This window comes from Amblyomma americanum, chromosome 5 (genome assembly GCF_052857255.1).
Source record: "Amblyomma americanum isolate KBUSLIRL-KWMA chromosome 5, ASM5285725v1, whole genome shotgun sequence".
Lineage (NCBI taxonomy): Eukaryota > Metazoa > Arthropoda > Arachnida > Ixodida > Ixodidae > Amblyomma > Amblyomma americanum.
In genome coordinates, this window is record NC_135501.1 from 163178167 (window position 1) to 163202546 (window position 24380).

The 24380-nt window shown below is 48.0% G+C and overlaps 1 protein-coding gene across 5 annotated transcripts in view; it reads left to right on the forward strand.

The window, feature by feature from the left end:
- The window catches only part of LOC144132894 (equilibrative nucleoside transporter 3-like), an 85341-nt gene that overhangs the window by 21900 nt on the left and 39061 nt on the right, over positions 1 to 24380 (forward strand). Inside the window, exon 1 of one of the 5 annotated variants that reach the window (XM_077665616.1) lies at positions 6442 to 6506. The exons of the other annotated variants lie outside the window; for them this stretch is intronic. Within the exon in view, the coding sequence (XP_077521742.1) occupies positions 6487 to 6506 (20 nt within the window). The 5' untranslated portion in view covers positions 6442 to 6486. Of the gene's footprint in view, positions 1 to 6441; positions 6507 to 24380 lie in introns of those variants that run through there. 5 annotated transcript variants of the gene reach the window in all.

Genomic DNA, 24380 nt, shown 5'->3' on the forward strand with positions numbered 1-24380 from the left:
CGACGTTGTAATGCGCATACTGGGGTTTAAATTGGTACTCCCCCTATCCTGTCTTCCTGTCCCCTCACCTCTTTCATTTCATTTCTCCATTCTGCCTGCTATCCTTCATTTCCGCTGCCCCAGCTCAAGTGCTTCAGCATCGATTGCAGATGACGGGGCTAGCAAAAATCTTGTCCTTCATTTTTATTATGATTTTAATAAAAACCGCATTTTTTAAATTGGTTCGAAATTGGTTTTTGAGGGAAAGAAAATGGCGCAGTATCTGTCTCATATATCGGCGGATACGTGAACCGCGCCGTAAGGGAAAGGATAAAGGAGGGAGTGAAAGAAGGAAGGAAGAAAGAGGTACCGCAGTGGAGGGCTCCGGAATAATTCCGACCACTTGGGGATCTTTAACTGACATCGCACAGCACACGGGCGCCTTAGCGTTTCGCCTCCATCGAAACGCAGCCGCGAGCAAACTGTCTCGATATTTTATGTATGTGCGCTTTTCGCGCTCTGTTTACACTTCCGAATGTGAGGCTTGGAGGTTTCAACACCAGCATTCGGCTGTGTAAACCTTGCAAGAATTTTGCGAGAAGGGGCCAGTGTATACTGGCGTATGCAGCAGGTGGCGTCCTGAGTTTAAAAAACAAAAAAATAACAAATGTACGTGCACGATGGCAGTCGAAAACATCGTGCCTGTCTTTTTGCAGAGCCAGCTGTCTTGCTGCTCTTTTCCGCGTGCACCGCAAAATTGTTGTCGACGACATCGCATCGCCAGATGGGACGACACAGTCAGATGACCACCATGTTTGTCTGACCGGTTAGTAATGTACCACGAACCGGTCAGACTACGCTGCCGGGTTGCAATGCTACGCAGGTCGTAGATCTTCCGAAGGACGCCAATGGAAGGGGAAAAGAGCTTGTGAGCAGGCGTTACGATAAATGTGCATAAGCTGGAGGCGCTGGAGGTACAGCCGTATGGATAGATGAATGTTAGGGGCGTCCGCTTTGAAACGGGGTGGTTGCAGGGTGACACCATGGTCTGTATTTCTTTCTCTGTGCATTTCTTTAAACCAGTCTGTGAAACTTAACGATGTTTTCTATGAATTCACCATATTTATTGAAATATAATCATATATTTCTCTTTTAAGTTACATTCTTTTCTAAGTTTGACCAGTTGTTAATCCTGAAATTGTATCCTTACGTCACGGCCCTGCTTCTGAACCACCCATCGTCCAATTGCTTTGTTTTTCGACGTCGACCGCAGCATTCGCAGCACCTGCTGCTGTCAAATACGAGGATTAAGCAGCGCCACGTAGCGGAAGTGCGCGTGTATCCTGTCCGAGGCAGCAAGTATTCCAGTAATATGCGTTGTGGGGATAGTTGGTGCATTCTCAGAATTCTTTTTTGCCCACAAAAAGACGACAGAATACGAAAGAATAATTATTTTGTCGTCCTTGTGCGCGCAAAAAAGAACTCTGAGCAAGTAACCGCAAAAAAAAAAATGTCATGTCAGACCTAACAACCACGCATCCCAGCTGTTACTGTCATAAAACGTTGAAGCTTGCGGAAATACCAGCTGATAGTTTCATCGAAAAAAAAAACTATTTAAACTTTGATTTATAATTTCGCTTTCTCCTGGAAGCGACTGCACTGCTGCGGGCCTGAGACGCGACGCAGCAACAACTTATCGAAGCAGTCCAACTCCGGGGCTTTCGCGCCTACTGTTCAGTTCACCGCGGATCGCTTGCCGTGTGTACGTACGGCATCGGAGCCTTTGACATATGCGCGGGCACTGCTGCGGGCGGCGCGTGGACGATATTTAGGGGCGCAGTTTGCCGACCCCTGAAAGAGAGTGGGAAAAGGAAGGGAAAAAGAAGCAAAAAAAGAAGGCAGCGAAATGTCGAGGCTTTTGAGTGACCTCGCGGAGATGTGATGACTATCAACTTTAACATTCAGCCAGAGAAGCTGGGGATGAACTTTGCAGTCTCGAATATGCCGCGAGGCTTGAGGGCGCCGCAGTTCGAGGCAGCTGCACAGGAGTAATCAATTACATGTTCAACATTCTTTGACAAAAAAAAATTGAATATTGAAAAAGTGTAAGGTACTGTTATGAAAATATTGAAGGTAATTGTCTATTCTTCCGATGTGTGGTAAAATCTTTCTTTTCATTTGTTTCCGTAGCTCGCATCGAGCTGGCCGTAGAAGAGCGACGGGGGGCGCTTTTGACGATACCAAAAACGCTAATAGCAAAAAAAAAAGTGCAAGCCTGCCGACTGGATATCTGCGAATATATTGATTGTTATAGTGAAATGTTACAATATACGAAAAAAATTGTGTTTATAAGCTGGTTTTCGTCCAAAAACGATTTGGCCCACAATTGTTGGGTATGTTCGTGCCTGTTTAAAATCAAGACGAATCGAATCCAAGACGATTCGAATTCAAGACAAATCGAATTCAAGACGGATCGAATTCAAGACGAATTGTTTTTACAAAGGAAGGTGAAATTGTTCGACGGCTCAGTAGTTTTCACTACATAAATACAAAAAAAATGGGGAGGGGGAAAGGTTGCGTGGGCCACGTCCTTCTCAACTTTACGCTGCGAGTCCAGTTATCGAAATGTATACAGTCGTCCACAGATCTGTCTAGAGTGCTCAAACGACTCACCGGGGAGTTTACTGACGTCATTTACGAGTGGTATACGGCTCGCAACAAGACCGCATTGTCGTGGACTGGGTTTTACTGTTAATGTCTTTCAAAGTCACATCGGTTCCGGCAATCAGCGGCGATTAATATAAATGTAAAACAGAGCGCGCCGTTCGAGCTCTCTGTAGAGGTGTGCGGACGGCAGTACAACGTTGTTTCGTTCTCGTTATAACTAAGCTCGCGATTCCACGAAGTCATCGTTATAACGAAGCCTCTTTCTCCTCGGGAACTCATCGTCTGTCTGAATGCGGCTGAAGTCTGCAAATGGGCTTCTTTGCGAAAAAAACAAAAAAGGTTGGAGAGGGGAGGGGGGGGGGGGGCTAGATAAGTTGCTACGATGTTTACAGCAGCGACGGTTTTCCTTTTAATGACCATGAACCGCTGGACTTTCATCGGCGCTGCCTTTCCGTTTGCCGTGCTCTTTCTAAAGCTGTTCGCCGCGTACAGTATGCGTCTTGCAACACTACAGCTGTTATACACGAACTCTGCAACACTACAGCTGTTATGCACGAACTCTGTTGTCCCAGCTCTAGCGTGGCTCTCCCACCGCCGCGAGCGCTGCCGTCGCTACGAGAGAGGAGCAGGAGAAGAGGAATGTGTCGCCGCACTGCGACAGCCCGTCTGTCACTCAGGAAAGATGCCAACAGTTCTCCATACCACGGGAAGCACTCACTACACCGTTTGTGCCGCATGCTATCGCAGTAAGAATTCGGTCGTCCCTATAGTGAAAAAAAAGCTGCTTGATGCAATATCCTCGTACAGGTTTGTCATAAAGATGTTATACAATTATCGTACATATGTCTTACAAATGTCATACGTTCTTCGTCAGATGCTTTAGGGGGGAATCCCCCAAGGTGCAGTATATTTGTTCTAAGGGAGTAATTTCTCATTGGCATCCACCCAAGCACAGCCATGCGGCTGTAAAGGAAAGCTATACAGCTTTCTCAGAAACTTCGCAGTTAAAGAAAAATTCGTCCTGGTCCGGGGTTCGAACCCGGGTCCACCGCTACATCGGAGCAGTCGCTCTACCAACTCAGTTAACCAGGACGGCAAGCTTATGGTAGGGCGAGAGCGAATTTATCAATAACTCGAAGTAGGAACAGTGTTGGTCAAATGTTTAGGGGAATCCACCAAGGTGGAGTAGATTTGTAATAAGGGATTAATTACTCATTGGCATCCACCCAAGCGCTGGGGTGGATGCCAATGAGTAATTACTCCCTTATTATTAGGGAATAATTACTCACTGACACCACCCAAGCGCAGCCATATGGCTACAAAGGAAAAACGCTAAGGCGCCCGTGTGCTGTGCGATGTCAGTGCACGTTAAAGATCCCCAGGTGATCGAAATTATTCCGGAGCCCTACACTACGGCACCTCTTTCTTCCTTTCTTCTTTCACTCCCTCCTCTATCCCTTCTTTTACGGCGCGGTTCAGGTGTCCAACGATGTATGAGACAGATACTGCGCCATTTCCTTTCTCCAAAAACCAATTATTATTAATTTTTTTCTGGCGCCGATTATGTACGAGCTCCTAGGACAGTCTTAACTCTTCCTTGAGTGGGGAACAAAATGGCAATCGCTACGTTTTTCATCGCAACCCCCAATGTGCAGCCGACAGCCTTTTGTGTGTGTAAGGAAGAATCGTACGGCAGCTCAGTAGTTTTCACTATATGCATACAGGAGTGCGCACAGCCGTGATAAAAAATTGGAGGACGCTTAAGCTTCGCCTTTAAGAGTGGAACGCGAGAGCGTGTTGCAGCACTGCCAGGGAGTCGCTGCGACCATGTGGACGTCGTATAAGTAGTATGTGCTTGTTTCACAAATTTTATTACAGCTCACTTCGTCATCCGCCTTACATCAATCCGCCAGCACGCATTTCGCCCCGCATTGGTCATCCCCTTCAAGTTACCCGGCCTCGTACGCGCACTACCACATTTGCATCGTCATTCTTTCCACGCTCGTCCAGGGACTGGAACAGCCTTCCACACGACATCGCCGCAATCACCTGTCCATCAACATTTGTGTATTGTTTATCTACTATATTTAACAGCAAATAATTTATGTACCTTACGTGTTTTAGTTGTTTATTAAATCTGCTTTATGCATGTAACCCATCCCTTATGTAATTCCCCCAATCCCGGAGGCCTTTAAGGTAATAAAGTGAAGTGAAGTGGAGGGACTCCTCGGAACGCCATCGCCCGTTCGGCGCGACGCCTTGCCCGTTAGACAAATCGCTCTCCTGCGTATGATGAAACGGACACGCGGAGCGGCAAACCACGTAGAAGCGCTGCCAGGCGCCTTGGCGAAACACGCGGGACCCAAGTTGAAGTCGTATAGTTCGTCGGCACATCGTTCTCGATAAACCCGATGCCACGAACGCCAGCATAGTTTCCTCGCCGAACAAATGGGCAGCAAGTCGCAAGCTTCGGGGTGAATGCGCTTTGGATGTGCGCTGCGTTGTTCGCCGCTCAACCCGTGATTCCTGCGTGCCCGCACGGCCCCACTGCGCCCGAACGAGACGAGCGGGAGGCGCTGCAGTCACGCGCTATCTGTTGGGGCAGTGGCGTACATTGCGAGGAGGAGGAGGAGGGATTTTTCGCTCACGGCCAACGCCAACGACGACACCGGCTTTTCTGCGACACGGGGCCCTTAAAGATGCTCTGAAACGCCTTCCGACGAGAGCACACTAACTCACTTAATCATGCACTGTGTTGCCATGAAAACCAGAGGCAAATAATGCTCTTCTACACGCAGCAGACAACCCACAATCACGCGTCAAAGTTGGCGAGCCCTTCCAGGCAACTTTTTCATGCTCGCACCCTCCTCCGTCCCCCGCATCTGCGAAGACAAGGTGGTGGTAGTGGTTTATTTAAAATAACATAAAAGGAAGGTAAAAGATTTTTGCTAGCCCCGGCATCTGCCATCACGTGCGGCGGCACCTGAGCTGGGGCAGCGGAAAGAAAGGATAGCAGGCAGGTGGGAGAAATGAAAAAAAAGAGGTGAGGGGACAGAAGAAAGACATGGGGGGAGGTAAACAGTACACTACATAAAATAGATATACACTGCATAAAAACATTAAAAGTGAACACTATAAATGCAAAATAAATATACTATATACATTATTTACACAAACAGTCAAAAAGTCAGTTGTCTTCGCGGCGCGCGTGTGCTGATGACGGGAAACTCGGCAGTCAATGGTCATACGCGCGCCGCACTTTGCACACAACAGCTGGTGTGGGGCGCCCAGCTGTTAGAGGTGGCCATTGGGTAGATTCTTTCAGACGCCCAGGCAGCTACCATGGCCGCGGCCAATAAGCCGCTTATCTCCGGCGGGTCGGGAAGCTCCGCTCCCAGAGGGGGGTCGGCGAAGGAGCGCCTATCTTCCAGCGTGCAAAAAGTGACGAGAGGAGAGGGAAAGGCGCGAAGACGCTGAAATTCAAATTTTAACTACAGATAACTCAGCTTCTACAAAGCGCATTTAAAAAATCCTTGCTGGACACTATTCGTGTAGCGGAGTGCTTCAATATCCCAGGCATGCCGCAACTTTATTAGAGCCCCTTCACAGCCCCTTTAACGCTGTCAGGTTAAAATGCAGCAGCAGGAGTCAGACATTCCGTATATAGAAATTGAAAACATCCGGCTGACGCTTTCCACGAGAGTCGCTCGGAATTTTTTCAAAACTAGGCGGCCACCTGTGTTTCACGGCATCTGGAAGCACGTGCCTGAACTCAGTGGCCTCGACCCGCAGCTCCAATAAAACGAGCACAACCCATCGCGGTTTCGCGCGTCCCAAGGCATGAATCCGCTAAAGTTCACGTGAGTCGCTTTGTTCACTTGCTTGTAGAAGCTAAGCCTACGCGCGTTTTCCCGTTTCCGAACAAAAATGCGTTCATCAACTATCAATACTATGGAGGTAGCATGTTTTTCACTCTAGACTCAGGGCAGAATGTTTTGTTTCAGGCGGCAGAGCGTCTGTGCACTCGGAGGCGGGTAAGGGGGAGGGCCAGATACGTTATCGATAGAGAAGGCTTATCAGGGCGCACACATTCGCCGTTCGACACCTTGAACTCTGTGGACGGCGAACTTCGAAGTGCGCCCTTCCTTTAACAGCTTTAACCAGCTGCAGGCCTCGTTCCAGGCACAGAGCGTCTCTGGGCTCTGAGAGGAACGGAAGTCATCGAAACAGAAGGCTTATCTTATCAAACACGCGAACTCGGCCCATGGTCATCCTCAACTCTGTCGATAGCGTATACTTGGAAGTGTGCCTCTCCATTATCACATTATCAGTTTTCAACACTCATGCACGAAATGCTTTCAGCCAACTTTGTGTATACTGTTTTTGACTGTTTTGAATCCGGCTGCGGTGTCTATATTTCAAGAGATGTATAAGATGTCCCGTGTGCTGATATTTCGGTGCACATTATATGAACCTTAAGTAAACGAAATTTATGCGGAGCCCTCCACTAACCCCTCCTGAAGTGGTGGGGTTTCGGCACGTAGAAATTCATGAACAAGGACGAACTTTTGCCAGTGAAGGGTTTTAGTCAAAGGCGGAGGGAAGAACACGTTTCAGCGCTTCATTTATTGATACTGTTATGTTTATGATTGTTATGTTTACGTTTATGATTTATCACCCTACTTTGCTAGAAACGCTCCGCTTGATTTGTTGTGATCTCTGTTTCACCGCGCCTCAGAATAATCATAGCTTTTGTCGATCCCCAGCATATATTATCCCAAATTATGCAACTTCACAATACTCATGAGTTGTACTGACCAAGACATAAAGGAAAGCTTTCCTTTAATTACTCTTCAATTCTTTTAACTGCAAACTCTTAATGCGTAAGCTCTTGGTGAATGTCCTGTTCTGGTACAATTGCATCCACTTTGCTGTCGTACGCTCGCGTTATACTGAAAGTCTTGTAACTGCGGGAGCTATGCGGTCTTCAAAGTTAACCCTGCAATTTTTTTCCCATGACCTCCAATCTGCATCTGAGGCGGCGGCAGCCACCCCCCTGACCTGCGAGTCGGGGGGTGGGTAGATCACTTATTCGTTGGACATCAAAGTTTATTCCATCCATCCATAACGTTCCTTCCCCAACAAGTGCGTCACGTGATGTAATAAAATAATACATTGTAACCTATATTTCAAACGCTATAGTCACGATGGAATTCGAAATGATGGCCTCCTCCTCTCCACCGATAAGTAGCGGCATGGGAGCAGAGAACGAGGGGGGGGGGGGGCGCCGTAGAAGAGCGGTGACGTCATCAATAGGGGGACCGGGGCTGACATATGGCCGAAGAGCACATCGAACGCCGATCCCAATTGCAAGAAGACGATAACTTATTAATGTAACCACTTTCGTTTTGGTTAGTTGAATCAACAAACAGGAAAAAATGAAACCTTCCGAAACATTTTTAGCTACTTCCAAAAGCTGACGTTGTACATTCACCCGGGTGTGAAATCTAGAAGTACGATTTATTTTGCGGCTTAAATTGTGCGTTAGTAGTTTTACTTCACTGAACTGTCTGGAAAGCTATTCCGAAAGTACGTTAGCAGTACAGCGGCTATGTTGTGGACGAATTCAGTGTGTAACTTCCATTCAATAGCGTAGGATACGAACGTACATATATTATTCATAAGTCGTTGTATAGTTGCCAAGCCAAGGTTGTTTAAAATGCAGCTAGAGGGAGGGATAGGCGGTTCTGGAGAGGTGAGTGCTTTGCATTGCACAGTATTGAGACGCGCCAGTTATTACGCCAGCCAGTAATTTCGTCAGGACAAGCTTTCAATGCATGATAATGTTAGCAGTCTCGCGAGAGAGCGGGCGAACAAGTGAAATGGAGAAGTCGCGCGGTACGGCAAGTATAGCATCATATATATTTCTAAATGTCGAGACAATGCCGAGTCTTGGAACACTCCAGATTTTACACCCTACGCGGAAAGGAGCTATAAAAGAGGGTGCGTTAAGAGACAACTTACTCCCTTTTTAGTCTCATATAGGGTTATTTGTGTTTATAGTGCACAGAGGCTAGACGCGAAGTGAAGTTGTTAGTAGACGGACAGATATAACTAGATCAGTAAAATAATTTGCCACTCATCAGGTCGAGTTTCTATTTAGAGTTCAGTCTTAAAAGGCCAGCCAAGCGACGACTTTTATTAGAAGCGAAAACTGCTTAGAAAATTATGGATGTTGTTATACTGTCTTGAGCTTCGTCACCGTATTTCAAGCATGTCATGTAGGTGGTGTAGGCATGTGGCCGAACGCGGTATCTATAGCCGTTCGTTTTCTTAAAATTGAATCATGTATATTTTAAGCCGTGCTCATTCCTACAGCGCCGAAAGACAGTCTCTCTGCCGCGCATTCAAACATCTAGACCTGCACCCACTGACGGAAACGAAGATTCTCGATCACTGGCCGCGGCGGTCGTCGGCGGTGGAGGCCTCCAAGGCACTTCTCCGCTTTTAGATGACTTCTGGCCTGCACGATAGGCTGTGATTTTACTGAACGCTGTGACTTTGCATAGTGACTTTAATTTCCTGCAACTGTCTTTTCTTCTTCATCTTTTTCTCCCCTCACCCCTTTCCCCCCGTGCAGGGTAGCAAACCGGCTATTAGGCTGGTTAACCTCCCTGCCTTTCCTCCTCCTCCTCCTCCTCCTCCTCCTCCTCCTCCATGCTCATATGTATCAGCACTGCATTCTTTATAGCTGTTCCTGTGTAGATAGGTTGAATAGCTGCATCTGGATCTGAACAGAGTTTGATGCGTGTTCTGACCTCCGGGCAAAATCTGCGAGCAGCTGAAGTTTGGAAGCTTAACGTGACAAACAGACAAACAGACAGACAGACAGAAAAACTTTATTGAGCAAGTGAGTTTTAGACCCAGCTGGACGCGAAAACAACACGCTTCTCGTTGGCACAAGATCGCACTCAAACTTTCCTTCGGAGTAAGAGCAGACGAAACTTGCAGCCGACCACTTCGTGGCTGCAAAATCTTCGCGGCTGGAACCGCGTCTGTTCGGAGACCTTCAAGCAGCGGGTTCACGCACGCATAGAAACTTTAAAACAACAGCGATTTTACGACGACCTTAGCTTTAAAAGCAGGTCATTTACACGAGACAACCTTACAAGCTGAGGAGCTAAAGGCACGAGAAAACACGCGCAGGTAAAGTGGCGCAAGGCGGGAAGTGTCAGGAAATTATGGGCCGTTAAAGGAAGAGCGCAAGAGGAGTAATTGTGGCCTCGGTCGGGCGATTATGGGGAAATCGTTCGCACTTTACGGCGTGGTGCTTCTCCGTGCCGCCTCATGCTCCGCTCGAAAGAGACGCCGTCTGATACCTCTGTCACGCGGCAGTCGTCAAAGGCTTTTCCAGCAAAGGCGTTTCGTTGCAACTAATGACTATAGAATGTGAAGAGCCATTGCGTACCGCGCAATTCCAAGGCCATACAACTGTCTTGAATGCCACTCACAGTGCGTGCATAAAGTATCGTTAGTCGCAGTTTCAAAGCCAAACTTATAAAAATGATCTATAGACAGTCTATCGACTTCTTATAGACTCTATTGCCTTCCTGTAGATATTTCCTTTTGTGTGTTCATAGTCTATAGACTGTCTAGAGACAAAAGTCTGCTAAAAGTGTATGGTCATAAATCTATAGATTGTCTATGAGTGTGTATAGGATTTGCATTGCCTATAGATTGTTCCCTAAGGTTCCTCTATAGACAGTCTGTAGACTTTACAGACAGAAGTCTGTGGACACTCTGTAGTCTGTCTAAAGAAGTTTTTGTAAGAGCAGTGCGCAGTAATTCATTAATGCGCTGTGGATAGAAATTCTTGTCACGTGTGCCACAAAAGCAGTGGTGGCGTTTCTCCAGACAGCATCTGTAGGAGGTTTTCCTTCTACACGGACGTTCGCTTTTGCCGTCACCATCGTAGCCTTCCAATTTTCGCGAAGAAGATAGGCTGGTACTCTCGGGAGAAAAAGTGGTGCATTATACCGTTAAAGCCGCAGTTGGACTTGACTGCCACGCCACTTCTCAGCTGGGAGTCAGTTCGCTCGTTTCAATCTGTACGCTCTTGCTTGGCGAAAACACCGAAAGGGGTTGTAGGAGCAGCGGGATCTTGCTTGTGGTATACACTCGTGGTATGCACTACTTGATCTCACGGCAATATGTACATGCAGTACACGCTTCTTAACAGTACAGTAGGTGTCCGGAGGATCAGCGTCTTGAGACTGGCGACCACAGACCTGTCTTTGACAGTTATTGGTACCGGCGACTGCACACCTGTATTGAGACACACGACAAGGTATTTATCTTGAGGCGGTTTTTGAGACAAGCGACCACAGACCTGGCTTGGGACAGGTCTTGAGACTGGCGACCACAAACCTGTCTTTGAGAGTTCTCGGCACCGGCAACCACAGACCCCTATTGAGACCAGCGACAAGAGACACATTGAGACGGCTTTTGAGACGCGCGACCACAGACTTGCCTAAGGACAGATGTTGACACTGGCGACCACTGACCAGTCTTTGACAGTTCTTGGCACCGGCGACCACAGACCTGTATTGAGGCCAGCTACAATTATCTTGAGTGGGCTTTTGAGACCCGCGACCACAGACCTGCCTTGGGACAGGTCTTGAGACAAACGACAACAGGTGTCGCATATCGTACAGTTGGGCTCAGAAGTGTATGGCCCAGGATTCATAAGGAGAGGGGTGCGGATGGTGCAGCATTAACTGCCATTTCTTCGGTACAGGAGCGAGCGAAAACTGCGAGTTCATAGTGTGTTTGCAAAACCATTTTGGAATGTCTTTAGGTGTACCAATTTTTTTTCTGCTTGCCTCATCCTCTTACGCTGACTGCTACCGAGATAGCGGCTTATCGGTCAACTTCTCAAGCGTTGCTGTTTTGGTCTCCATTCTCTCTCTGCGTTGTTCACTCCCCCTTCATCCGTTCTCTCAAAACCCGGTTGAGGCTTGCATCGAGAAGTGAGGCAGCTGCTGCTTTAATGTCCTCAAAGCCATCTTTTGTTCAATAAAGAACCTGAACAACGTTTGAGCGCTGTGCGATCACCGCAGCTTTTGCGCTATTAAGCGTAATCAGTGAATGAATGAATCAATCATTCAGTCAGTCAATCAGTATCACTCAACCAACTAATCAATCAATTTGTTTCTGTGCCTGTCAACCAGTCAAAGGACCGGGGGATGACCCTGGAAAGGAGCAATTACAGCGAAGCCATCTTCTGCAGCTGGTCTGGGTAGAGCTAGACAGGGAGCGAAGGACACTGGTGTTCTATCGGCACGCGCGACGTCCCGCGGCCTCTGCGAGGAGGGTCGAAGGCCGGAGGAGAGGCCAACGGAAGGTCAAGTCCATTCAACTAGTTATGGCCCTTCACGACGGACGGATATGAGCTAGTCGCCCTCTCCCTGTATCCTCGCCACTTCCGTGAATCTCTGCCGTCCATTCTCCGAGCGGACGTTGTCGTTGGTGTCTGCGTTTCTGTTTGCTTTTGTGACCTGCGCACTGGACAGCACTGGACAATGTATATATGCCATCTGCAGCTCACGCGTGTCCGCATATATTTTGCAGGAAAATTATGCTCATATTTAAGCTAGTGTTGATCCCCTCACTGGCTTTGCTTCATTTCATTCATCCCTTACTATATCATCTTGTCAAGAAGCAGGCGACAAGAGATGTCCACATGTCTGAACGCATCGAAATAAATTCCTTCATTCACTCATTCAGTGATTTATTGTTTCATTAATTTCTCGCTCGGCCACTCATTTGCTAGCTCGTTTACTCACTCATACCCACATTTAACCCCTGACTCCCTCCCTCCCTCCCTCCCTCCCTCCCTCCCTCCCTCACTCACTCACTCACTCACTCACTCACTCACTCACTCACTCACTCACTCTCTCACTCACTGATTCATTAACGGAGGAGAAGGTCAAGGTTTAAAAAGCCGAAAGAGGCGCCACCTTCTAGAAAATGCATCAACAAAAAAATCCCAACTCGTCTTGTTATTGTCGGTTGCCAGCTGCGTCACGTTAACGTTGCGTCCTTCTGCGCAAGGGCCGCCATAATCGATCACTGCCGCCGTCCCTAACTGCTCGTTGTGTCGTCCTGTCTGTATACGGTGACCTTGAGAGAATTGCGCGTTAACCACTCTGGCGTGTTCCGGCATATCGATGGCGTGTTCGAATAATGATGGTACGATGCCAGACTGCACCAATATCTAGAGCGTCAGTAGCGCTCGATTTTCACTTGACTTCAAAGACTGGAATTTACAGGCCAGTTGGTGACACACGGCAAAGGATACGAAGCGCGGTCCCTTACAAAAATTTATTTAGACAGTTCATAGACTTCTGTCTATAGTGTCTGTAGACTCTGTATAGACAAACCCTAGAGAACCATCTATAGGCAATACAAATCCTATAAGCAACCTATAGAGATTCCATAGATTTATGGTCATACACCTTTAGTAGATTTTTGTCTATAGACTATGAATAGACAAAAAGAAATATCTATAGTAAGGCAATAGAGTATAAGAAATCTATATATTGTCTATAGACCATTTTTGTAAGGGATAGTGTGCCTGCGAAAGCAGGCTGCAAATGACAATGATGCGGAGACATTCGTCGCCTGATGCTATTATTTTTCGGAATTTGTTTACGGAAATGTCCAGCAGCACCTTCGAGCGCATAATGCACACGCACCTTTCATTTTCACTCACTGTACTACAATACACTCTAAACAAGAATACGCGCCTATATGGGAGTAAAAAAAGAGTAAGCTGTCCTCCAGAGCACACCCTTGTACAAAAGGGTGAGCGCTAGAGGACAATTTACTCCTTTCTGTGTAGAGTGGTACCACTAATAGCTTTCGCTGTGAGAGAAGTGAGCTATCGAAACTATTTTTAATCTGGAAAGTATAAAAGGAAGGTCCAAAGTTAAAATGTCGGGAGGAACTTGCTGTTACTGAACTCATAATAAAGAGATGAATAGAACTAGCAGATAAAAGAGAACAAGACCGAGTTAGAATCTACAAAAAATGTGAAATAGTTTTGCAGGGTGTCATATAGCTTAACAAAACCAGTTGTTGGGCGAGTTGGTGCTGTCTGTGTTGTGTCTCCTCTTCTTTGTCCCGTCTGTCGCGCTGTTATGGATCATCGTCATATAGCTTAAAGCGCCAAATTGAAGAAAAAACTAAAATTGAAAAAAAATTGTTTTCAACATATAGTTGCATCGCAAAGCTAAAAGAAAATGAAGCCGAATTACAAATTCCCTCACCGTTTCTTGCTGCCTCCAGACAATGCGAATGCTGCGTTAGGGCCATATATCATGGTGGGCCGGGGCGAATGAAGCTGCAGTTTCAAAAAACAAAAAGAAAAATAAAAATGCCAGGGGAGAGATTTCCTCATCCGTATGGTTGAAAAACAAGTGACTCACAGACTTCATATAGCACTATAGTCGTGACCTTATCATAAAGTGAACCAGGCAGGCTGACAACGACAGGCCAAGCGTGGCATGCGTGCAAACGTCGTGTTTGCGAAGAGGTGGCATGCGGTTGTCAAATCTTTCTGAAGGTTGCTTCACACTAAGGCAAGTTTAAAGCACCGCTTATTGTGCCAGGATATGTCGCCTGTCAGCGCTATTTTGTGCGCACACGACTGCACTCGGAACGCCAACGCAACCGCATACCAATGTGCACCGCCATATGTGCCGAAACTTCACGCATGAGGCCGCATGCCAACCAATGGCGACAAGAGATCTATGCTCTTTTATGCAATGTCGAGTCGTGGTCATTCTCGCAACTCCACACTTTCATCAGGGAGAGCGCGGCTGGCAGCGACAGTTGACAGGGAACGTGTCTTTACGTGACGTCAAAATGTCTCTCGTCTTTTGCATGAAATTTTTCGCACGGTATGCTATGACGCGGTATGTGGCACGGTATGGTATGGCTTGGCATGGTATAGTATAAGGTCGTATGGTAGGATACCGTGCGGTCCGGTATGGTATAATTTGGTTCACCACTTCCCGCATTCCATCGGAGGTCTGGTCAGCGTCCGCTTTCGGAAAGCTGGGCTCTAGCCGACTCACAGAGAGGAATGTTGCAGCTTTTAAACTTTTTCTTCGCAGTTACAGACAGAAACAGTGATGTCGATAGCAATAGAGATCGAGGAGTATAGCTACTCCCACGAAATGTCTCTCATTCACATCCCAATCCTGGACCAGCCAGTGCGTGACGCCATATTTTGCGGACGCCGTAAAAAGGACGCGATCGTCGCCCACCTTCTCATTAGAATGGATGGATGGAAAAATTTATTTAGCGAGCGAGTGTGGACCTTTCAAGGGCCCAGGCCACCGCACAGCCCTCGCATGTGTCCAAGCCATACAGGGCCGTGACACTGGCGCCCCGGTTCACATCTCTGCGAAGTTGGGTCCTGCGACGCAAGGAGGGCCTCCCATTCCTCGCATTATCCGTAGGCGGGCTGTGGCGCGGGCTGGGACAGATTATTCGTGTTTCTTTTTTTAGTTTCAATATAATCGATGTCCTCGCGGAGAAGGATCGGCAGGGCTACCGAAGAGGATGTGGTCTAAGGTGGCGTGTGACTCAACACAGAGTGCGAACTCTTGGGGAACGGGGCGGAAGTGGGATAGGGAAGAGTTTGGGTCTGCAAAGTCGCCTCCAGAGGATTTTTGAGGAGCGGTGTAGCCGGGGGTGGGTAGGGGGTAGAGTCGACGGACTAAGCGTGCTTGTTGGGTGAGTTCAGAGAAATTGTGCTCCCGCTCCCTCGAGAAATCCCGGCTGCGTCGCCATTTGCCCGGCTAAGGCCCGTTTCACATGCATGCGATTTTCGCCTGCGACACTGCGAATTTCGTCGGTCTGCGACTGGTGAGGGCCGTCGGTCTAGTCGCAGGCGGCTTGCGATTGAGTTCCGTCCGGTTGGAATTCAGTCGCAGTGTCGGTGTGTTCGCTCTGCGACTGACCAATGGGAAGCGCCGAGAGGGGCGTGTGACGTGGGGTCACGTGGGAGCTGTTGCCACGGTTACAGCAAAACTGTGTATTCTAATCAAAACATGCGAAGTATTGTCTTGCATCTAAAAATACGCTGGTCATAAAATTCATCAACACATTCCATGTGACATTTCTGTCGCGTTTAATAATGGGTTGCCTATGCAAACCTTGCCTGTCCCTCCGACCGAATTCGCTGTATCGGTGTTGCATGTCAAAGCAGTGACCGAAAATCACACTGCGGCCTCACCGACTACACCGAATATGTTCGGTCCAGTCGCAGCATGTGAAACGGGCCTAATAGTTCCTGAGGCTATGTTATCGCCTGCCTCATTTACGGGGTCGCCATAGTGATCCAGCACCCACACGAGCGCTCGATACGCCTTTCAGAATTTTGAGTGCACATTCTCAGAATCTGCCACACTGGGGAATGGACGGGTCCGCCGGCAAACTTAAGAATGGCTGTTTTGGAGTCGCTAACTACGTAAGCCACATCGGCTTGTGCGATTGAGCAGCTTCCTCTGTTTTTTTTTTCGAGGTACAGAGGGGGGGGGGGGGTAGTCCACGAAGTGGGCAGTGATAATGATAATCGGTCTTGTCCACAAAGGAAGCCGGTGTGGCCAGCGTTTTACACCTTAAGCAATGTGCGCTTTGTATGACAATTTCACTTTGCAATGCCGCCACCAGGTAGAGCCACAGTATACGCTTCAGACTAGAGGGGCTTTATAATTGAGACCATTGTCGGAACTCCCGCGCTGGAGGCCTGCGGTGGTGACAGGTGACAGTTACCAGACGGAAAACGAAAGTGCAGAACTTGTGGCGACACCTTGCGCCTGTAAAGCGAAACTCGGCGGCGCGTAGGCTGGCCAGCAACATCGGCACTGGCTGCAACAAAGCCGACCCAAATTGCGCCCGCTGTCGTGTAAACGCAATAATGAGGGATACAAATGAAAGGTGGTGGTCAAGATAAACGCCTTAGCATCGAGACCATTTTGCAACACACTTGTATAATTGCGGCGAGCAAACAGTGTGATAACAGCTGTCGCTCAGACAGGAGCATGATAACGCAGCTCGTCGACGAGGATAGCGCATTAACCCCTTAACATCGAGCTAAATGCTACAGCGAAGGTTAGGGAACAACAATTCCGAGGCTCTCCTCCACTAACGACGCCGCTCAGGAGCTGTTCTCGCCGCTCTTGGAAGGTGTGTGCATTTTGAGTGACCGCCCCGCTCTGATGACGGCTAGGTGACGCCACATTGCTCGCTGGGCTGTTTTTTGCACGTGGCGTCACAATATTGTTCGCTGTGCTGCTGCGCGCACCTGCCGCATGAGCGGTGGAATTGGTAAGCCAGGTGCAAATTTTAGCAACCAAGCGAGCAATATGCCGGAGCCCAGGTTGTAAAGACGTCTGCAGTGACCAGAAGCGCACAGTTAACTGTTGCTTCGTATTCCTTCTCTGCACTGCGACTGACTATACAACGCCAGCCATTGGCGTTATAGTTGCAGGCTGACATGACGTCACGCGCGTGAGCGCAATAGGTAGCCTCCGGTGGCAGAATCACAATAGTTTCTCTCTCGCGTCACCCGAACAAATGGTCAACTTGTCACCAGTAAAAGTGGCGCTTTAGGATATAACCGAGCGGCCGGCTGCGCTCGTGTGCTCTGATCACCCCTCTTGAAAAACAAACTGCTGTAAAGCCCTTTAACCTATGGGGTTTTAAAATTTCAGGGAGGAGTACACAGGCTGTTTCACCTAAGACTGTACCCAATTTTTAAAAATAAGCTTTCTGAGTTAGAAGAGCGCTTTTTTCGGCAGGGCATTGTCAGTCGTGTAGTACATCGGAGTACAGCTTAGACGTGCGAACTAGCAGGCTGGTTAACTAAATTAAATATTTAGCTTTTTATCTATGACTGCTAGGCTCCGTAAAGGGACACTGAGAAGAAATTGAAGTCGGCTTGTATCGACAGAGTACCAGCTCCCGATCACAAAAACGCCACTCTTACTAAAAGCAAAGCTCTTGTAAGGTAGAAAAGACCAGTGCTGGCGGTAACGCGTTACAAGTAACGGCGTTACTGGTAACGCGTTACTTTTTCGGTAACTTAGTAACGTACTCGTTACCATTTGGGAACTGCAACGAGTAACGTACTTACGTTAACATTTTTCGGTAACGTGACGTGTCACGTTACTAGTCACTTTTTGTTCCAGTTGTCACCCACTCCGTTCCCTTTTTCTAAAAAAAGCGCAGAACACCTAAAGTGAGGTTGCAAACAAAATGTGCAGGTGCTGTCGACCAACGTTTTTAGATCTCTTTCGTTGCTGTCGACGACCTTTGTTGCGACTCGCAAGCATGCCAGAAAACACCTGCCCTTCACGACGCACCCAACTAAAAAAAAAGACACAATAGCCATAAAGCACGAAACACGTGCACGAACACGCATTCACACACTGGCCTTCGCCTACCTCCCCTTCCCAAAAAACTCACACGCACAGTTTTCCACAGAGTGGAAGCATGCCGAGCGTTTTGGAACATCACATTTTTCAGAATTCGTTCAGCGATGTTTTCTTTGTGAAGTTAGAATTGATGATGAAGTGCCATTTTGTGTTTAATGCCGCATTTAGAAGATGGCTTCACCATGTGCCACAGAGTTAGAATGCAACACTTGTAACTCTACAGGCAACTTTAGGCCACTATAACATTGCTAAGCTCCTGCACATTTGTGCAAAATATCGCGTAAAATGGTTGTTTGTGCTAGAAGTTTTGTGTGAAATATGAGCTTTATAAAATTGTTATTTTGAGTTGTTGCAGCGAAGACGCACTAATTAAAATTTATAGCCATGAAGTAACGGCAAGGTAACGTGCGGTACTTTTTTCGGTAACGTCAACGGTAACGCGTTACTTTTCTTTATAGGTAATGTAGGGCGGTAACGCGCTCCTTTTTTCTTAGCGTAACGAGTAGCGTATTTAGTTACTTTTTTCGGTAACGCCTACAACACTGGAAAAGACTAAACTAAAATACAGGTATCGCCGCCACAGGCCACTGTCGCAAGTACAAGCGCGACGATGAAATAGGGAAAAAGACACCACAGATCTCTGAGGCTGACAGAGGTGCATGGAGGTTACGTGCTTGATCGATATTGAAGTATATAAGTTTTGTTTTGAAACCACTAGTGCGCTTTTATCACACGAGGAATACGGAGAAAAGACAACCTGAATGTTTGAAGTCAAAGGAAACCTGCAGTTGGCGGCGCAACTTGCGGCCAGCTGAGTTTCGGTGTGTTTTGGGGTGCTTCGATCGCGGCTATGCACGTGCCCGTATAGTTTCGTTATGCACCCCGACTTACAAGGGCGGAGCAGAAGATGACCTCGAAGTGCTCCTCGGACGAAGTTCGTGCAACGGCACGCAACTGCGACAAGGAAAATGAGCTGTGTATAGCCAATGTTCAACGCGCCTCCACGTTAGCAAACACACCGCTCGGCGTGTTCGCCTCGTCAACGTACCCTGCACAACCAGCCCTATACGAGGACTATTGTTACAGAATTTAAATATGCCCGCACGTACCAGTCGCTACTCATCAGTCGTGACTGTGGGGGCGGTGACAGCGACGCTGCCGACTCCTCGGCGCTAAGACTTTCTTGTCAAACCCGCAGCCTTAGCCCTCAGAAGCATCGCCGCACGCTGCGTGGGGTTGAGGTCGCTGAATGCAGGCCCCAGTTGTTTGCGAGGACTTTGTTGTCGGAATCGGGAACGGGATCCATCGTAGCGTTGGTGCAAACGTAAAGGAAGCGACGACGGCTGAGAGAGGCTTTCAAAGTCCGGCCGGCAGTAGCTTCATTTCGGCTGCTGCTAGGCAGAAACGCAGCGCTCGCCGCCAGCAGTCACGGAGTCCTCGTTTCCATTTCCGCCGCTTTACGTCACTCTTCTCCTATTTCGTCGTCTGAGAGCCCCGGGTTTGAATCGTAGCGGGGGGGGGGGGGGGGGGGGGGGGTAGTTTTTGCACTTCCAATTCAAATCTCTTAGCAATGAATGCACCTTTCGCTGCCGGACAAGCGGCAACAAAGCCAAAACATGCCGAACTATATAGGTATTACTAATTAAAATAAATTTGACAGCGTTGCGCTCAGTGACCATTTAATTACTGAGGGGCGTGCAGCCCACCGTAATCATTATCCACATCATTTTGTAGAATTTATAAAACGCGGCTACCTTTGGAGCTGCAGCCCAACAAACTTTAGCTACATCGCGCCAAAATACATTCGCTTTCGAGAAGCTAGCAGGTAAACCAAGCTCTCTAGTGCACATAACTCGCCGAAATATTAGCAAAAATTTGCTGGGCCAAAGCGAAGACGGTAGCCATGTTTTTTTTTTAATTCTAAAGACTGATATGGATATCACTTATGGTGGGCGACACGCCCCTCAATATTAAGGAGCCTAGCAGTAATAGTTAAGAAGTTAACTATTTAATATTAGTTAACCAGCGGCTAGTTAGCACGTCTTAGGAGTTTCGTGATGCGCTACACCGCTCACAATGCTATGCCAAAAAAAGCGCTGTTCTAACTAAAAAACCTATCTTTAAAATTGTGTACAATCATAGGTGAAACGACCTGTACGTGTATACCCTCCGCTCGTCTGCACCTGTCAGGCCACCACTCCACCTCGTGATCACTAGCGCCGCAGCGTGCAAGCCGACCGTGGCGGCCGTGCCCTTGAGTACAAAGAAATACGACAATGTGCTGACACAAGCGGCGTTTATTGCTACAGAAACAATAGACATCGGCCAGCGGCAGACGAGGTGTTCGTCGGAAGGAAGGCTACGCTAGAGAGTCAAGGATGCCCGACTCACCAACACCCCCCCCCCTCCCCTCCCCCCCTCGGGACCTTTATTTATTTGTCCTGCACCCACAGCGCCAATCTGACATTACAGTGTGTGGGGGGAGAGGAGGGGAAGGGCGGGGGATAAATTCAAATAAATGACAAAAAAGCAGCACTGTCATCTACAGAAGAAATGTAACAAACATCGATGCAGTGCACATGTATATGCAGAACTAATGGTGAATAAAGCTGTAGCTGTGCCGCCGCGGTGGCTCAGTGGTTATGGCGCTCGTCTGCTGACCCGGAAGACGCGGGTACGATACCTGCCACGGCGGTCGAATTTCGATGGAGGCGAAATTCTATAGGCCCGTGTACTGTGCGGTGTCAGCGCACGTTGAAGAACCCCAGGTGGTCGAAATTATCCGGAGCCCTTCACTACGGCGTCCCTCATAGTCTGAGTCGCTTTGAGACGTTAAACCCACATAAGCCATAAAGCTGCAGCTGTGCATCTAACCCCAAAAATATACTTTAAACAAGAACTAAACATCAACGCAGTACACATGTAACTGCACAAGTAATGCTACTTATGACTTCAAATGTGTATTTCACGCAATTATACTGCGCGAAGATTAGGACAAAATGCAATACACTGCGACACGCATGAAGCATATCAATGACTTTTTAACTCGAATGGCATAGCGATGCTATTGGACCGGTTTAAAACTGCTAAGGCTTCTGGTCCTGACTGTTAACCAACTGCCCTTCTGGCATGCTCACATTCAATAGTTCCGTTCTTGAAAATTGTATTTGAAAAATCGCTGGCTAATAGTTCACTTTCTGGCAGCAGTTCCGATATGTAAATCTGGTCCGCGCAGTAAAGTATCAAACTTCCGTCCTATTTCACTTACCTCAGTTTCCTGCAAATTTATCGAACTTTTTTTGTATTCACATATTATTAAACATCTTCAAGCTTACGTTTTGTTAAACACGTACCAGCACTGATTCAGAAAGGGGTTGTCGTGCGTCACTCAACTGACCGAATTCGCCCATTACATTCCCGCAGCACCTTTTTTTATATTTTCGTAACGCTTTTGATACCGTTCCACGTGATTTGCTTATACAAAAACTATACTTCTATAACACTTATTGTCGTATGATTGCCAGGGTTGCGAAACATCTGCATACGAGACGGCAGTAGTAATTGTGCATAGAACTGAACCCGAATAGTTCTTGCTTAGCTGAAGCCTTCTTTGCTTAGATATGGCAGGAAGTAATGGAGGGGGCCTGCGCGTCTGTATAGCGAGCGCCGCGTACGGAGCAAGCACCACGCCGGGACGGGAGAAAGCTGATCTGTGGAGTCTTTGGCTCGGGTAACTCGAAGCGCGCAGCCCCCCGATCGCTGCTTCGCTCTTCGTCGGCGGAATGCAGCCTCGCGGGAACGAATCACGTGAGCACCCACCGTCGGTGCATCGGTACATCGGTTTCACCCAGCCCTGGCCCGTGAGAACATCCGCCCGTAAACTAAACTGGTGAGTCGGACATCCTTGACCGTAGCCTTCCTTCCGAGGAACACCTCGTTTGTCGCTGGCCGGTGTTTATTGTTTCTGTAGCGACAAACGCCGCTTGTGACGGCACATTGTCGTATTTATTTGTTCTCATGGGCACCGCCCGCCATGGTCACTAGCGATCACGGGGTAAGGTGGCGGCCTGACTGGCGCAGACGAGCGGAGAGTATACATAGATATTCCTCGCTGCAATTTTCGGCGCTCGCTATACGTAGGCACAGGCGCCCTCCGTTGCTTGCTAATGTAGCTGAGAGATTAAGTGTTGAAGCGTATCACACGAACATTCGTAAAAACGATGTCTTCAGATCTGGCTCATTTCGCTCTAAAACAGCGTCTCCCTTTGTTTTAAGCAAGTATACACGCTATAAGCAAAGAAGGACGGAGGGTTGTGCGGGGAAGCTCGACTGCAGGGGACGGGCGCCTGGTGAGTCCGCACAAAGCCGAACGGTTAAGCCTAAAAAATCGCTTTCACACTGATTCTGACCACACACACAAAAACAAACACCACTTTCGGGGAAAAAAAAGAGCGTTTTTCCATGTATCCGAAGTATAAGTATTGTACGTTCACTGAAATCCTTCCCGCTTTCGAAACCTATTCCATCTTAAACAGTTCACAGAACACCCCAGAGCACTCGTCTCGTTTCCCATTAAAGGCGGTAAGAAACATTCGCGGGAAAGGTGTCCTCCCGTGTCGCAGCACGTACAAGCAGCAGACATTACAGGGCCTGACTGTGTATACTGCTGACTTCCAACAAAGTGAGTGGCGTTGCTGGAGTTTGCTCCCTGGCCTTAATGCGTGGCACTAGTAGTAATAAGGATGAGGGGGAAGGAAATGAAGACTAGATTTCTATAGAGGTCTCTCCCGGAGAACACTTCGCCAGTACGTGTCGGAGTACAAGCAAACAACCCTGGCTGTGGGATTCTAGGAAGCCGCGAAGAAATGATAGAAAGGGGCGGACAAAGAGTGAGTGGTAAGAGAAGATAGCTATGGTATGGTATGGTATGGTATGGTATGGTATGGTATGGTATGGTATGGTACGCTATGCTATGCTATGCTATGGTTTGGTATGGTACGCGGTGTTTGAGGCCACAAAACTGTGCATGTGCTATGAGATGCCGTAGTGGGGGGCCAACTGGGGTTCCTTAACGTGTGCTGACATATAGTACACGGGCATTTTTGTATTTGAACTCTATTAAAATGTGACTACAGGATCTGGGATTCGGTCTAGCATCCTTGGGCTCAGAAGCCGAACTCCACAGCCACAAGGCCACCGGTATACAGGTAGGAAGTGAAGTGAGGTTAAGGTGTGAGTTAGACGAGGCCTAAACCATAGACTATAGTTGGATGCAGCTTAGGTCTGCCGTGAAGCTCCGCCCATATTCAGGACCCCCGCACAGAATTACTCCGTGGCAAAAAATTAGACTGCTGTTAAAACGTTTCTTGTTAACTAAACAAGAAGTTCGCCACGAGACGAAATCATAAGCTCAAGAATTTCGATGACTCCGGCTTGTTTAACACAGTCAAACGTCAAAATCTGATTTCACTTAATGTGGTGATTGGTCAGCGGAGTGACACAGGACGTCGCGTGCCATGGCCCATAGTTACCAGCTGATGTTTTTTTAGTTGTACCATACTGTAGAAGTTTGTTGCCTCTAAGAAGGAAAATCTTCTTAAAAGGGCTGTAATTAAGTTGCGGTATGCTTGTGAATACCCTCCAGCTTGTTTGATGTGTTTTGTAGAAGTTGAGTTTTATGTAGTCAAAATTTTATTTTCAGCGTCTTCGCGTCTTTCACATCTCGTCGCTTTTTGCACGCCGAAAGGTCAGCGATCCTCCTCCGGCCCCGCCACCGGGGGCGGAGCTTCCAGACCCGTCGGAGCTACGTACGTCTGAAAGAATCTTACCAATAGCCATCTCTGAACTGGTATACTCAGGAGCGGAGCGACGGAGGTGGGTGCGAGCATGAAAAAGTCGCCGGAAAGGGATCGACCGACAACATTCGCATGTGATTGTGGGTTCTCTGCTGCGTGAAGGAGTGTATTATTTGGCTCGTGTGCTCATGACAACGCAACGCAGTGATTGGGCGAGTTGAAGTGCTCTCCTCGGAAGGTGTTTCAGAGCCCCATCAAAGCCTCGTTCTGAAAGGTCCCGTAGATGTCCGCATATAATAATTAATAACAAATCAGTCATGAGAAAGGCCGCGATAACTGTATCACTCTCGGTCACGGAGGAAGACTATAAGGAGTGGAAACTCCGCCGTCTGCGGCGACCAGAAAAGGCCAGAAGCCCGCGGCGCCACTA